The sequence below is a fragment of the Elephantulus edwardii genome, unplaced genomic scaffold, assembly GCF_000299155.1.
Source record: "Elephantulus edwardii isolate Elephantulus edwardi_28Jun2011 unplaced genomic scaffold, EleEdw1.0 scaffold00017, whole genome shotgun sequence".
Taxonomy (NCBI): domain Eukaryota; kingdom Metazoa; phylum Chordata; class Mammalia; order Macroscelidea; family Macroscelididae; genus Elephantulus; species Elephantulus edwardii.
This window is the reverse complement of record NW_006399767.1, coordinates 16,694,280-16,709,347: the sequence shown is the minus strand read 5'-3', so window position 1 is coordinate 16,709,347 and position 15,068 is coordinate 16,694,280. Positions and strand designations below refer to the sequence as shown.

The 15,068-nt window shown below is 41.4% G+C and overlaps 1 protein-coding gene across 1 annotated transcript in view; it reads right to left on the bottom strand.

Moving 5' to 3' along the window:
- The window catches only part of LOC102871829 (triggering receptor expressed on myeloid cells 1-like), a 31,680-nt gene that overhangs the window by 12,507 nt on the left and 4,105 nt on the right, over nucleotides 1–15,068 (bottom strand). Inside the window, exons 2-3 of the mRNA XM_006882152.1 lie at nucleotides 14,233–14,589; nucleotides 8,330–8,431 (exon numbers count right to left, since the gene is read on the bottom strand). Coding sequence (XP_006882214.1) covers nucleotides 8,330–8,431; nucleotides 14,233–14,589 — 459 coding nt within the window. The remainder of the gene's footprint in view (nucleotides 1–8,329; nucleotides 8,432–14,232; nucleotides 14,590–15,068) is intronic.

Sequence of the window (15,068 nt, the reverse complement as noted above, 5' to 3'; positions counted from 1 at the left end):
CCATCCATCCTGATGCTGCCAATTGGTCCAGTGGTGAGAATCTTTGTCTTCTTGACATTGAGCCTCAATCCATATTGTAGGCTGCAGTCCTTGACCCTCTTTTATATATTAATGCTTAAATAAATTATGTAGTCCCAGGAATTAATGAAAATGAATACATTCTGACAAATGCTTTCATGTTTTGTACTACATCAGCCTATACATAGTTTAGAGAGGGTGAGAACAGGCTACTCTTTAGAAGCAAGGATCATGAAGCTTTATCTGACGTACTTTGGACTTATTGCAAGGCTGGATCAGTCCTTGGAGAGGGACGTCATGCTTGGGAGGGTGGAGGGACAGCGCAAGAGAGGAAGACCCTCTCTGAAATGGATTGACTTCATGACTGAGATAATGGGGTATGTCAGAGACAATAAGATTGGCACAGGATAGTGCAGAGTTTAGGGCTGTTCTATATAGGATTGCTATGGGTCGCAGGAGACTTGACGACACATAACAACAAAAGGTTAGAGTGAATGTAGAAAATGTGTTTTCGTTTTCTTTTTTTTAGGATGTGTTTTCTTAAGGGGAAAAACAGAGTAATTTCCTCTTAAGGAAGAGATATGAGTTGTTCCAGAGTGAGAAAAGGAGGAACATAAGACAGTCAAAGAATAAGAATGTTCAGCTCATTAAAGTAAAAGAGAGTTTTATCAAGAGCAATACAAGTCCTGGATTAAGAAAACATAGGGCAGAAAGGAATCCACCAACTGCTCCAGTGCATTGAGGGAAAGGTTTTCTTTTACAGAAAGATGGTGAAAGGCAGTGTGTAATAGTCATATGCCACAGGATGCATACATCATCAGCCACCCTCACTCAGGAACATTGTCTAAAACAGGTAGGGAGTGCTACAGTCAGAAACAAGTCGATGACTTGAAGAAACAGAAATTCACAGTTTCACTTACTTATATGGAGTCAGTTCTGACTCATAGTAACCCTCTATCACATTTCCAAGACTGTAAATCATAATGGGAGGAGATTGTTAATCTTTTTCCCATGGAATTGCTAGTGGTTTTCAACCACTAGAGCTGCAAGAATTTAGGTTACCTATGCAACTTGCTATAAGCTACATAATCAGATATATTTTAACAAACAGATGCAGCCCTAGATGTGCTTATCAGGTTGTGCCAAGAAATATAGAGGACAGCTACCTGGCCAATTGACAGGAAAGGATCCATATTTATTCCCATTCCCCCCCCCAAAAGGTGACCCAACAGAATGTGGAAATTATTGAACAATATTAGTAATGTTACATGTAAGCAAAATCTTGCTGAACATTATCCAAAAATTACTAGAACGGTACATAGACAGAGAACTTCCAGAAATACAAGCTGGGTTTAGAAGAGGTCATGACACTAGGGATATTATTGCTGATGTCAGATGGATCATGGCTGAAAGCAAAGAGTACCAGAAGAATGTCTATTTGTATTTTATCAACTATACAAAGGCATTTGATAGTGTGGATCACAAAAAAATTATGGCTGACATTGAAAAGAATGAGAATCCCAGAACACTTGATTGTGCTCATGTGAAAGCAAAACTTATACCTAAACCAAGAAGCTGTTGTCCAAACAAAGCAAGGGAACACTGTTGTTGTTGTTGTTGTTACTGTTGTTAAGTTCCATTGAGTCATAGATGACCCTAGGAACGAAAATCTTGAACATGAATAACATTCATCTTTTCTCTAAGTTCATAGAGTTTCTGGAGGCAAGTTATTTTGGAAGTGGATGCTACTCTTGCTTCCAAGCTCGTTTTAATCTGGGAGCTCCATCAAACACTGTCCTCCATGGGTAACCATTATCATATTTGATACATCAGTATCACAGTGTTCAACATCACAGCAACCACAAGGTACCTCTGTACAGTAAATGAACAGACCAGTGCTGTACCACTTAGAAGAATGTTTGCCAAAAAAAAATTAAAACCAGGTCCGAGGGCTGCAGGCTGAGTGCCCAAATGCCTTTTTAAATATGAGGCAGGGCAAATCCAATCAGCTCACACCCAGTAGAGATTAACAGCTATACCCAAGTCTCAACCAAAAACCAGAAAACACACCTTTGCAGAATCCAGCAATTCCACTCATCTTCCCAGACTGGAGAGCAGTCCCAGACTGGCGACCAAATGGTTTTTTTTAAATACAAGGCAGGCCAAACCAAATCAGCTCACAACCAGTTGCTGCATGGTTCAAAACCAAAAAAGGAATGTGCCAGGGATGAATCGTTTTATCATACTTTTTCAATATATATGCTGTGCAAATTTTTTGGGAGGCTGGACTTTATGAAGAAGAATGTGGTATTGGTATTGGACGAAGACTCATTAAGAATTTGCATTGTGGAGATGACACAATATGGCTTGCCTAAGCTGAGGGGGACTTGAAGCATTTGCTGCAGAAGATTAAGGACTGCAGCCTTCAATATGTGTTGAATCTCTATGTCAAGGAAACAAAAATCCTCACCGCCAACCCAATAGGCAGCATCATGATAGATGGATAGAAGACTGAAGTTGTTAATGTCATCTTACTTGGATCCACAGTCAACATCTTTGGCACCAGCAGCCAGGAAATCAAAAGGTGAGCTGTACTGTGAAAATGTGCTGTCAGGGGCCTGTCCAGAGTACTAAAGACCAATGATGTCCATCTAGAGACTAAGGTGTGACTGATCCAGACCATGATCTTCTCAATTGCTCAACATACATCTAAGAGCTGGACAATAACTAAGGTTGACTGAAGAAGAATGGATGCCCTTGAGTTGTGGTGCTGGAGAAGAGTATTGAATACACAATGGACTCCCAAGAAAAAAAGTAGGTCTACCTTGGAGAGGGTTAAGCCGGTTTGCTCCTTGGAGGCAAGGATTTTGAAACTTTATCTCACATACTTTGGGCATGTTGTCAGAAGAAGCCAGTTCTTGGAGAAGAACATCATTCTTTTTTTTAATTTTTAATTTTTTAAAAATTAATTTTAATGAACATTTACAGAGATTTTGGATTTCCATACATTTATTGTTGCACTTTTCTCCCTGCCCACCCCTCCCCCAAGTTCGCACTTCTCTTTGAAAAGTAAAAGAAAAATTATTACATTGGTACAGAATCCACCCTGATCCTCCCCACCCCCGCCCCAAGTACACTCCACTATGCAGCCTTCATTCTGGACTCTTGTCATGACCATAATACCCAATCATATATCGCTTTCAAACAGTTCTCTCCCTCATCTGTTTCAATGCAGTATACCTAATTTATTCTGTTTTTCTAAGTTTCACCTCAACCCTAATGTCAGTCCAGTTCTACAATAGTGGCACCATGCAGCACCTGTCCTTTTGTGACTAGGACATCATTCTTTGAAAGGTGGAAATTCAATGCAGAAGAAGACCCTAGATGAGATGGGCTTATATATATATATATATATATCAACAACATGCCATCAGAGCTCCCCTTTTTCTCACAGTTTTTGATGCTACTGCTGTTGGTTTTGTGTGCTGTTGAATCAGAACCAACTCATAGCTAACCCACCAGTGGGTTTTCAGAAGCAGTAAATCACATGGAAGGAGATTGCCTTTCCTTCTCCTGAGGAGAAGCTAGTGGATTTGAACCTCATGCCTTTGAGATTGCAGCATATCTTCTACCACTAGACTTCCAGAGATCATGTAGAACTCTACAAGCCCCAGATCAGAGTATCAGCCCCATGGAAAGGCTTATTTTCTCTGTTGGTTCTAGAAGAAGATTCTGCCTTCTTTGCTCACTTGTGGGTCTGGCATTCCTTGGATGTGTCTGTACATTTTGATATCAATCTTCCCCTGAGCCTAGAGAATTCTCAGTGCAGGAAATCCCAAGTTCAAAGGATAACACACTCTGCTTTTGCCTCTTTTTTCATACCGATCCATCTTTCTCTGCTTGATTCTCTCTCTTTTCATCTCTGGTAAAATGAATGCAGGCCATACCCACATAAATTCCCTGATAGATGAGAACTATGACCTGAATTGCAGTGCTGAATCTCACACAAATCCTCTTACAATGTATTGGTTGATCATAGTAGATTATATTATGGGAGAGGTTTCTATCACTATGTTGTTTGTTATTGTGTACTGTCAAGCCAGAATCTACCCATAGCTGACCTTTCAGGGGGTTTTCAGAAGCAGTGTAATTGCTTACCAGATTACCAGTTTTTATCCCATTGAGCAGCTGGTGGATTTGAGACACATTCCTTGGGGGTGTCAGCACAGCACCTTACCACTAGGCCACCACAGCTCCCTTTATATCACTATATAACTACCAAATCATATACTATATAAGTGCTGCACCACTGATAATCAAGGTCTAGAAAAAAAAATGATATATATTTGGAGTAAGAAGAAGGGCATAAGTAAATCCAAAACAAACATCTTGAGTAAACTCATTCTTTTACAACATTCCTGACCTCCAGACTGATTTGCTAGGAGTGGTTTGGGGCAAGAGTCGGGTTAGACAAATAAGATTGTTGACAGGGGCAAGTCTTCTAGTTCTACTCAGCCAGAGGCCCAAAACCATAGCCTAAGAATGATAAGAAGTGAGGGAGCTCCAGAGGCCTAGTGGCAAGAAGCTGCACTGCAATGCCAGAGGTGCACCATTCGAATCCACCGATGTTCTGCTGGAGAAGGAGGAGCAATCTCCTCCTGTACCAGTCAGATTTGATTTGATGGTACACATGCAAAAAAATAATAATTTTAAAAAATCAATTAAAAAAAAGAATGAGAAGAAGTCAAACAAATTCTCAGGAATGCAGAAGAGAAGCTTGTGCTGTCGACTGGGACAAATAAAGAGACAGGGACATAGAGAATGAGGAGGAGAAGAGAGTGAAGGCAGGGGGCAAACAGCTCAAAGACTGCTGCCCTGAGCCCAGAATCTTTCTAGTCTTTATTCAAAATTGCCAGGAGATAAGTCACAGAGAAAATTCTTTACTAATGAACCTATGTTTTCCTCTGCTAACATTCTTTTGCTTACATCAGGAAAGACACATTCACAAGGACAAGCTAGGAGGTGATGGGCACCACCTGATTTGCTGGAAGTGCCTGTCTTCTGTGATCTGTCTCAGGAGAAACACTACCTTGTAATCTGTTACAAGAGAAATTTCAGCTTGTTTTGTGTGTTCCTGATCATGCATTTGGTTTAACATTTGGCTTCCCATAAGCTTGGAAGGAAATAAAATTTGACTCAGATCTTAAGTTATACTTTCATTCAGATGTAGTAAAATTTAACCACTTTGTTATGCTGAGTGGTGCTCTGACGGCCATGTGGTAGGAGGTGCGCTGCCAGCCCAAAGGTAGGCGATTGGAATCCACCAGCTGTTCAAAGGGAGAAACGTGGACAAGCTCCTCCTTTGCGATGTTCAGACTCTGAAAATCTGCTGGAGGGTCAGCTATGAGTTGATTTTGACTTGACAGTAATGAGTTTGAATTCCGTTAATTAGGCTAAGAGCTTCAGTTCTAGAGGTTTTCCAGCTAGTGAGTTTGAACTGCTGATCTTTTGGTCAATGCTCACCTCAAAGCTGTTTTTCACAGGCTGTAAATCACATGGGAGGAGATTCCTTCTCTTTCTCCCAAAGATATGTTGGTGGATTCAAATAGTCACCACCTTTGGGTTAGCCTTACAACTCCATGCAGTCTGTAGCTGTTGTTGAGTACCATCGAATCAGAACCGACCCATAGGAGACCCTCAGAGAAAATTTTAATTGCATGGGGAGGAGATCCAAAAATCTTTCTGCAGAGTAGCTGATGGATTCAAACTGCATGCCTTTGGAATTGCAGTGCAGTTTCTTACCACTAGGCCACCAGAGCTCCTGCAGTCTATACCACTAAAACTCCTACTCCTAGTGACATTAATCTACTTTCTGTTTCTATGTATTTGCTTGTTCTAAATAGAATCATACAATACTGGATTTATTTCACCTATGTAATGTTATCACGGTTCATCCTGTTAGAGTTCAAAATCTGAAACACTTAACTGGTGGACAACTAAAGTCAATAGTGGAGGTTTTATTCCACTGTGGTTCTTAATATGGACTCAAATGCCATTTTTAATTTCTTCCTGACCCTGTATCTGCCAAAAGTATGAGATATGGAGTTTCACCATCTTTGCCTTCAAGGAGTACTTTGGCTGTACTTTTCCCAAGATGTTTCTGTTTGTTCTTTGTGCAGTCCATGATATAGATAGCCAACACTCTCCTCTAGGTCCACAACTCAAAGGCATCAATTCTTCTTCTGTCACCCTTAATTTGTTGTTTACCTCTTTGATGCATAGCAGGTGATTGAGAAGACCATGGTCTTCAAACTGACATCATTGCTCTTCAGCATTTTGGAGAAGTCTCTGACAGCAGACTTGCCCAATGTAATACATCTCCTGATTTCCTGACTGCTGGGACCCCAGGGTGTTGATTGCTGATCCAAGCAAGATGAAATCATTGACAGTTTCAACCCTTTCTCCATCTATCATAAATCTTTTCTCCATATAGCATAATGTTGACTGTTGCTGGTCCTGTGGTGAAGACTTTGGTTTTCTTGATGTTGAGATATAATTAATATTGAAGGCTGTATGTAGTCCTTAATCTTCTGCAGCAAGTGTTTAAATATCCTCCTCATTTAGAGCAAGCAAGGTTGTATCATTTGCATAACAAATGTTGTTGATAAGTTTTCCTGTTTCTGATGTCTCATTCCTCTTTATAAAATCGACCTTCACAAATTATGTATTCAGCATACCACTGTACAGTAAGTGAAATAAAAATGTTTGCTAAGAGATATCTTGGCTGTCTAGTGCTGCTTTAACAGAAACGCCACAAGTGAGTAGTTTTAATGAACAGAAATTTATTTTCTCACAATTCAGGAGGCTAGAAGTCATAACCAGGGAGCTCTGGTGGCCTAGTGAGTGGTGCTGCCCGTTGAAAGGCGTATCGTTAGAATCCACTGGCTGTCCCATGAAGGAAAAGGATGGGCAATCTCCTTCTGTGCAATTTAAAGCTTTTGAAAACCTGCTGGAAGGTCTGCTATGAGTTTGTTCCAACTCAATAGAACCTATTAACAAGAAGCTCAAAAGGAAGCTTTTCTCTCACTGTCAGCTCTAGGGAAATGTCCTTATCTCTTTTCACCTTCTGTTCCTGGGTTCCTGCCACAGTGGGGGAGGGGGTGGATGAGAAAGCAAGGGGGGGGTTCATCTATCTTCACCTATCTTTGCTTCTCTCGCCTGTTCCTAATCCCTATGTTCCTTTTCTATCTCAAAAGTAATTGTTTCAAACAAACTTTACACTGATGTGGCCTCATTTGTATAACAAAAAAAGTCCTCTTTTCAAATGAGGTTGCATCCATGGGTTAGGGTTTAGGATTATAACACAAGTTGTAGATGGACACAATTCTGTTTGTAACAAGTGGGGGAGGAGAGTCCATCAGCTCCTGGAAGAATGAGGCTGCTGTTTCTCATAGTTCATCTTGTGCTGGATATGTCTCAGGAGCCTGGCTGACCTGAGGAGAAAGAAATATTGAAATGAGCAGTGTTTTAAAATAGTTCCATTCAGCCCAGGACTGATCTTATTCTCTTTCTTCTGAAGAAATGTCTAGATTTAGGAGGAAAAAAAGTTTCACTCATCCCCTCCAACTGATAAATTGACTCTAATTCTTGGAATCTAGTCAAGTCCTACTCACATGAGAGATAGAATTTAATTCTCCTGGAATCCAGATTTCTATGGTTCTTGGAGTTGGGTGGCCAAGACCCGAGACCTTTTTTTGAATCCTGGGTACAATGGTCCCCTAAAGTTAGCTCTGAACCAAGCAGTAACCTCAAAAATAATTCCATAAAGATCAATTTGCCTTACTCTTTTTAAGAATTATCTGTGTGCTGTTGGTTTCAAGAACAGAAGCTCCAAAGTTGGACCTTTTTTTGGAGCAAATTGTTGTTAGTAAACACTGTTATGGTCCTGTTTCTAGGGCAATGTAGCTACTAGCCCTGAAAAAACTTTAATCTTTGGAATATTTCTGACTCCGCAGTCAAATGTTCCCCTGATTTGCAAATCAGATATTAAATAAACCTCAACTAATTTTTGTTATTTGCTTAGTATGATTTTTGTTTTAACACACATCATTCCCAACTCCTGCAATCATGTCTGCCCTGTTCCAAGAGCTGGCTTTATCTTTGTCCAAAGACCTTGTTAGAACAGAAATGCGGGAAAGTCATGCAACAAGTTCTGAAGAATCTCTGGGAGAGAGATTCCAAGTCAGGGTCGGATACAGCCTCTGTTTTCTCATTCATTTTCACTTCATGCCTAGCTCTGGCCCCAGCTCACCTGAAGCCCTGGATTTCCAGAGAAGGATGAACAGGATTGAGAACACCAGGCTCTTGTTCAGAATGAAGCCACATGTCAGGACAATAACCAACATCGACACACCTGCAAAGTCAAAGGCAAGAATTGACTTCTGGGTTTAATGCCATCAATTCCCAAAGGGAAAGAAGTGTTTGTTGCACATTGTGTCCTGAGGCTCAGTCTGTTCCCTGTCTTCTGGTCATTGAAACAACCAAGATGAGGTCTTTCCTACAATATTCCACTCTAGCCTTCTCCTATTAAAAAATATTGACGATAAGTGTGCTATAGTGAATTATGTAATATGGCTTTTCTAGGCATTGTCTGCTTTTCACTACATGACTAAGTGGAACTAACTATACAAATGTAGGGTATTTGTGGCATCATCAAGGGGATTGGGTGGCTTGCTAGTAATATAAACAAGGCAAATAGCACCTTTTGCATGAGACCATATAAACAAGGTGTGTAGACCACCAATGTGGAGGAGATTGGTCCTTTTGCCATCCTACCAGGTTTAAATATATCAGGTTCAAAGACAAAATACAAGAATCTTGCCATCATCAAGAAAGACAAAGCAGAGAGTGATGTGCATCCTTTTGGATCAAAAATTCATGTGAGATATGGAGACCAGACCACATCACCACCACCGGTAGCAGCAGCAGAAAGAACCAGAAGTAATGTGAGCCACAAACAGAGCTGATCTAGAATTGCCATCCCATGGAACAAAAAACTGAAAGCCTTCACCCAGTGTATTAGTGGAGAGGGAACATCAAGTTGATTCTAACTCATGGTGACCTCTTCTGTATCAGAGTAGAACCGTGCTCCATAGAGCCTTCATGGTTGGCTGTTCAGTAGACCTCCAGTGCTTTCTTCCAAGGTACCTCTGAGTGGAAGCCAAGCTTTTTGGTTAGCATTTTCCTTGCCCAGGGACTCCCCCTAGAGGACAGAGTTCTTGTAATTGCATGGCATTCAAAGCTCTCCACAATCTGGATTTATTGTCGCATTTTCACCTTATTCATCTCTCTCCACTTCGTTAAATTGTCTGTCCACTGTGTTTCTGTGACCTGCTCTTGCTTCTCCCCAGCATAAAATGCCCACTCCCTCTTCTACACTGCTAACTCCTCTGCTACCTGCAAAGGCCCAGTAGAGATTCTGTTCCTTCAGGTGGTTTACCCCAGTGCCCAACTCGACTCCCCGACCACATGGACAGCTCAGGGTGTCTCTATGTTCATGTGATACTCAGTGCTGCCCCTCAGGGGGAGGACTTGCTGCCAACCTTAATGCTACCTCCTGTCTTTGCCTAAAGAAAGAGAAAACCGATTGCTCAGAATCCATTTGTGACCTAGATCATGTTTTCTAGGTGTAGTACCTTTCCAGGTGGGCATGTTATCCAGAGGGACCAGTCCTTTTAAAAAGGTTATCATGCTTGGAAAAGTAGATGAGAAGACTCTTAGTAAGATGGACTGATGCGATGAATCTTTGATATGCGTGACTGAATGGGAAACTCTGGTTATAGGTCTTGGTTGAAAGTACCTGGTTGACAGCAAACTTATATTGATTTGTCTGAATGTGCTGCACCCCTGGGAACATAAAAGATTTTCAGACCTCACTCTTTGCCTCTATCTCATTTGTTGGTTCTCTATGTTATAATCTTCTGCTGTAATAAAACTTACTGAAGTAAATATATATATATATATATATATACACACACACACATAAAATTATTTCATAATAAGCGCTGGGGAGAAGGATGGGCAATTTCCTCCCATGCAATAAACTGCTTCTAAAAACCCACTGGAGGGTCAGCTATGGATCATTTCCAACTTAATGGTACTCAGTAACAACAACAATCGTAAGTGTAGTGAGTTTTGTGAACACTAGTTAATTAACTAGCAAATTATGGAACACGATAAAGTACTTGTTATCATTAGGTGTCATCGAGCCAAGTATGACTTGTAGCAACCCTATGAACAACAGAATCTGAACCCTGTCCTATCCCATGCCATCCTCTCAATCTCTGACACACTTGAGCCCAGTGCTGTTGTTGCTGTGTCGGGGTCTTCTTCTCCTCTGCTATCCCTCCATCTTCCCAAACACAAAGTCTGTCTCCGGTGAGTAGGCTCTTGGGATTCCATTTTTTAAGCCAGCTGGTCAGAAGTAAGGATGGCTCTGTGAACTCCTGAATCCCAGGAAGATTTGACAATCTAGAGAACTGTGACTTTAATTTGTAAAATTTCACTCAACTCCAGGTAGTTGGTGTTACAAGTTATTTCATACAGTGTATTGTTGTTAGGTGCCATTCGACTGACTCCAGCTCACAGTGATGCTGTGGGCAATAAAAATAAAATGCCACTCAACCCTGCTCCTGCCTCAAAATCGACAATGTGCTTAGGTCTATTGTCGCAGTCACTGTGTCAGTCTGTCCCATTGACGGTCTTCTCTTCTGCAACCTTCTACTTTTCCAGGCGTAATGTTCTTCTCCAAGAACTAGCCCCTCCTGAGAGCATAGCCAAAGTCTGCAAAATGAAGTCTCACCATCCCTGCTTCTGGGAAACACTCTGGCTACGCTTCTTTCAAGTCGAATTCCTAGCAGTTCATGGCATATTCTTCGCCACAATTCAAAGGTGTTGCTTATTCTTTGTTGTTACTGTCTATTCTGTAGTCTCCTTTACTCATTGTCTACTTTCATATGCATTTTAAGCAATTGAAAATACCATGTTCTGGCGTAGTATATTATAGTCTGATTGGAGTCCGCTATCACCTAACGCCTTTCATCTGCAACTGGTTGACAGAATTTTGTTGCCTTGAAGTAGTAACATCCAAACCTTTAGGTTAGGGCTTCAGGATGAAAATAGAAGTTCATTCCACCTGCCGGAACGCAAGAGTCCTTAAGTGTGCCTGGACAGGGGACATCCTCTGTGTGGCCCAGCTTGGCTCACTGGAGACCTACTTGTCAGGTGTGAAGCCAGCCAAGCCAAAGTGTTATTCTGCTTTGCTTTGGGCTCTATGAAGCGACCCTTAATCTAACACAAGTTAAACTGATAATGCGTTTTAATTTGTTCTATTTGGTAAGGATGAAATTATGGAAGAAACAAAAACTATTAAGAACATTCATTGAATCCTAACACCAATGAATGAGTGCAAGAATAATGACTGATGAAGAAACTAATCAGCTGGCCAGGACATTTTCCTACTTGATTAAACCACATGTGAGCCACTGGGACCCCCATGATACTTGGAATAACTTTTCTCCTTCTGTAGACTGAGCAGCTCACTCCCAAAGTCATTGCCTGTGGTTCTATATGCTGGCTAGGGAAGAAAGATAATCAAGATTCTAGAAAGTTAAGGGTAGAAAGAGCATTCCACATCATCTGCTCCAGTTTCCATGGACCAAGGCAGGCAGAGGATATCCAAAGTCATGATCTTCATTTCTTTGTGCTTCTATAATGGAATGCCGTAAACGGGTAGCTTACGGCTAACACTGAGGAGAATGAGAATCTCAGAATACTTAATTGTGCTTAAATGAAATCTATACCTAGACTAGGAAGCTGTTTTCCAAACAGAAAAAGGGAACACTATGATTTAAAAGCAGGAAGGGCATACCTCAAGGGTGTATCCTTTTCCCATAACAATTCAATGTGCATGCTGAGCAAATAACTTGTGAAGCTGAACTCTAGAAGAATGTGGCATCAGAATTGGAGGAAGACTGATCAAATATCTGCGGTATGCAGATGACAAAAACCTTTCTTGCTGAAAGCAGCAGGTGCCGGAAGCAATTGTTGCACAGAAATAAAATATTACAGCCTTCAATATGTATTGCATTTTAATATTAAAAAAATGAAAGTTTTTACCATTGGACCAGGGAGTAATATTATGAGAGATGGAGAAAGGATTGAAACTGTTAATGATTTTGTCTTGCTTGAATTCATGGTAAACATCCTTGGTAGCGGCAGTCAGGAGACAAGGAGGCATATTACTTTGGGCGAGACTGCTGTCAAGGACCTTTTCAAAATACTGAAGAACAATGATGTCAGTTTGAAAACTAAGGTGTGCCTGATCCAGGCCATAGTCCTTTCAACTACTTGATATGCATCTGAGATCTGGACAATGAATAAGGTTACAGAAGAAGGATTGATGGCTTTGAGCTGTGGCATGTTAGAAAAGAGTACTGAATATTCCCACGGACTGCTAAAAGAATGAATATGTTTGTCTTGGAAAAGATGCACACAGAGTGCTCTTTGGAGGCAAGGATGGCAAAGCTTCATATCTCATCATTTGGACATGTTGCTAGGAGAGGCTATTCCTTGGAAAAGGATATCATGCTTGGAAAGTTGGAGGGTCAAGTGAGAGGAAACAACTCCCCCCGCCCCAATCTAGATAGATTGATACGATGGTTGCACCAATAGCCTCAAGTGTATCAGAGATGGTAAGGATGGCTGAATTCAGATCTGTTGTTCATAAGGTTGTTATGAGTCATACTTGTCTCAGTGGCACCTGACAACAACAACAACAACAGCAAACAATTTAATTTCTTGTACCTTAAAAACCAAATCCTCAAAAAAAAACAAAAAAACCAAATCCTCAGACTCACTATCTTCAAGTTGATTCTGACTCTGAAAAGTTAACACTTGGCACATAGTAGAGGTCCAGTTACTGGCTTCTTACCTGGCATGTTCCCTGCCTCTGTATGATGGATGCTCAGTATCACTTAACCCATTGTCCTTCTCTTACAGGTGAGGAAACTGATGTTCAGAGAAGGGCAGTAATCCTCTCAAAGGGCAATGAACCGAGAGTCCTCAACATTCACAACTAATTTACATTGCTTCTCCAAAACAGCCCATCAGCAGGCTGAAACCCACCATAGACTCTGACTGTGGAGAATTGTGAATAGTATGGAGAACACTGAGATCAACCCAAGATTGTGGCCCAGATGATCCAGCTTGAGTCTGTCCCACTTCAGGAAGCCTTTGTTGGTACCTCTGGCCCACTAGCACTCTCCTCTAGTTGACCTCAATGTTGTTTTTGTTGTTGTTTGCTTTTAAGTCAAAACCAGCCTACCCTCCAGTAGATTTTCACAGGCAGTAAATCACACACAGGTTCTTATCACTAGGCCACCAGAGCTCCCTAGTTGTAGTTGTATGGTTACTGTAGAGTTGGAACTGACCAATGGCTGATAAACCTGGCCTCTGTAAGAATGGCTTTTACTTCTCTAACTAGAGGGTTCTGTTCATTAGTGGAGAAGACAGTTCTATTGGAAATGTAAGACCTAGTATAACATCAGCAAAGATATTTCTGTTAAAAATGATACAACCTGCTCACATCTAAAAAATGACACGACACGTGCTGATATGATTATCATATCAATAAGGGTTAGGAAAAGCATGTTGTCTTGTTCACCATTGTAATCCAAACATATTAGTAGTATCTGATATCTGTATATACTCAAGCATTGTGATGGATGGATAGATGAATATGTGGATACATAATTAGGTTGGGAGGTTAAGAAATGGTTTCTTTAGAATGAGGTAGACAGATGGACAATGAGTTGAGTGGTTAGATAACTGAAGAGATGGATGGATGGATGGATGGATGGATGGATGGATGGATGGATGGATGAATATGCAAAACTAAGGAGGAATATGAAGATTAATTAATGAAGCAAGGACTAAAGAAATACCATGAAGTTAGCCTTGAGCAGAGACAGATTGCTAGAAAGAAGGAAGGAATGAATGAGGAAATAAGAAAAGTACGGAAGGACAGAGTGAGAGAGGAAAGAAGGAAGAAAGGAAAGAGGACCTCTCTCCTCCATGTCAGAAAAGACCCCTGCATGGTAGAGGAGGTCAGCTCTGCATAGCCGCTTCCCTGGGAAAGGTCCCCTGGTTTCTCACCATTGCACAGTGACAGCCGAACTCGATCATGCAGGACAAAGGGTTCACTAGGAGAGAGGTCAACCACACATTGATACAGTCCTTCATCCTGCCTCTGGAGCCCTGTCACCGTGACCTTCACAACGGCTTCTGTGGGTAAATCCTCCAGCAGGTACCTCCCAGCTTGGACTTGGTTTGGTGTGCTTGTGTCTCCAATTTCTGTGCTCAACAATGTCTCAGGGGGACCCTGGCTTCTCACTCTCTGCCAGGCCTTTGGACGGAGGGCGTATTTCCTGATGTTGTAAGGACAGGTTAAGGTCAGGCTGTCTCCTTCTATGAGACACACTTTCATCTCACGGATGCTTACTGCTTGGAGCCCTGGAATGAGGATTCAAGGCAGTATTACCGTTAGACAATTTTTCATCACCCTGGAAGCACCTCCCAGCCTCAGTGCACAGCAATCACAAGATCACAGGTTAGCAGAAGTAATAGCTTCATGAGACATTTAGGAGACATCTAGAAGATTAATAAATTATTTTGAATCCAAGAGTCCCTTCCCTTATCTCCTAGCTTCATGACTCTCCACTGGGTTTTCAGAGGCAGTTAATCCTACACTAAGAGAATGTTCAGCTTTTCCCCTCAAAGCAGCTGGTAGATTGAAACTGTGTAACCTTTGTGTTGGCAGCACAATTTCTTGACTGGAACAGCACATCAACAGAGAACTACCAGAAGTCCAGGCTGGGTTTAGAAGGGGTCGTGATACTAGAGATATTGTAGCTGATGTTAGATGGATCTTGGCTGAAAACAGGGAATACCAGAGGAATGTCTATCTGTGTTTCATTGACTATGCAAAGGCA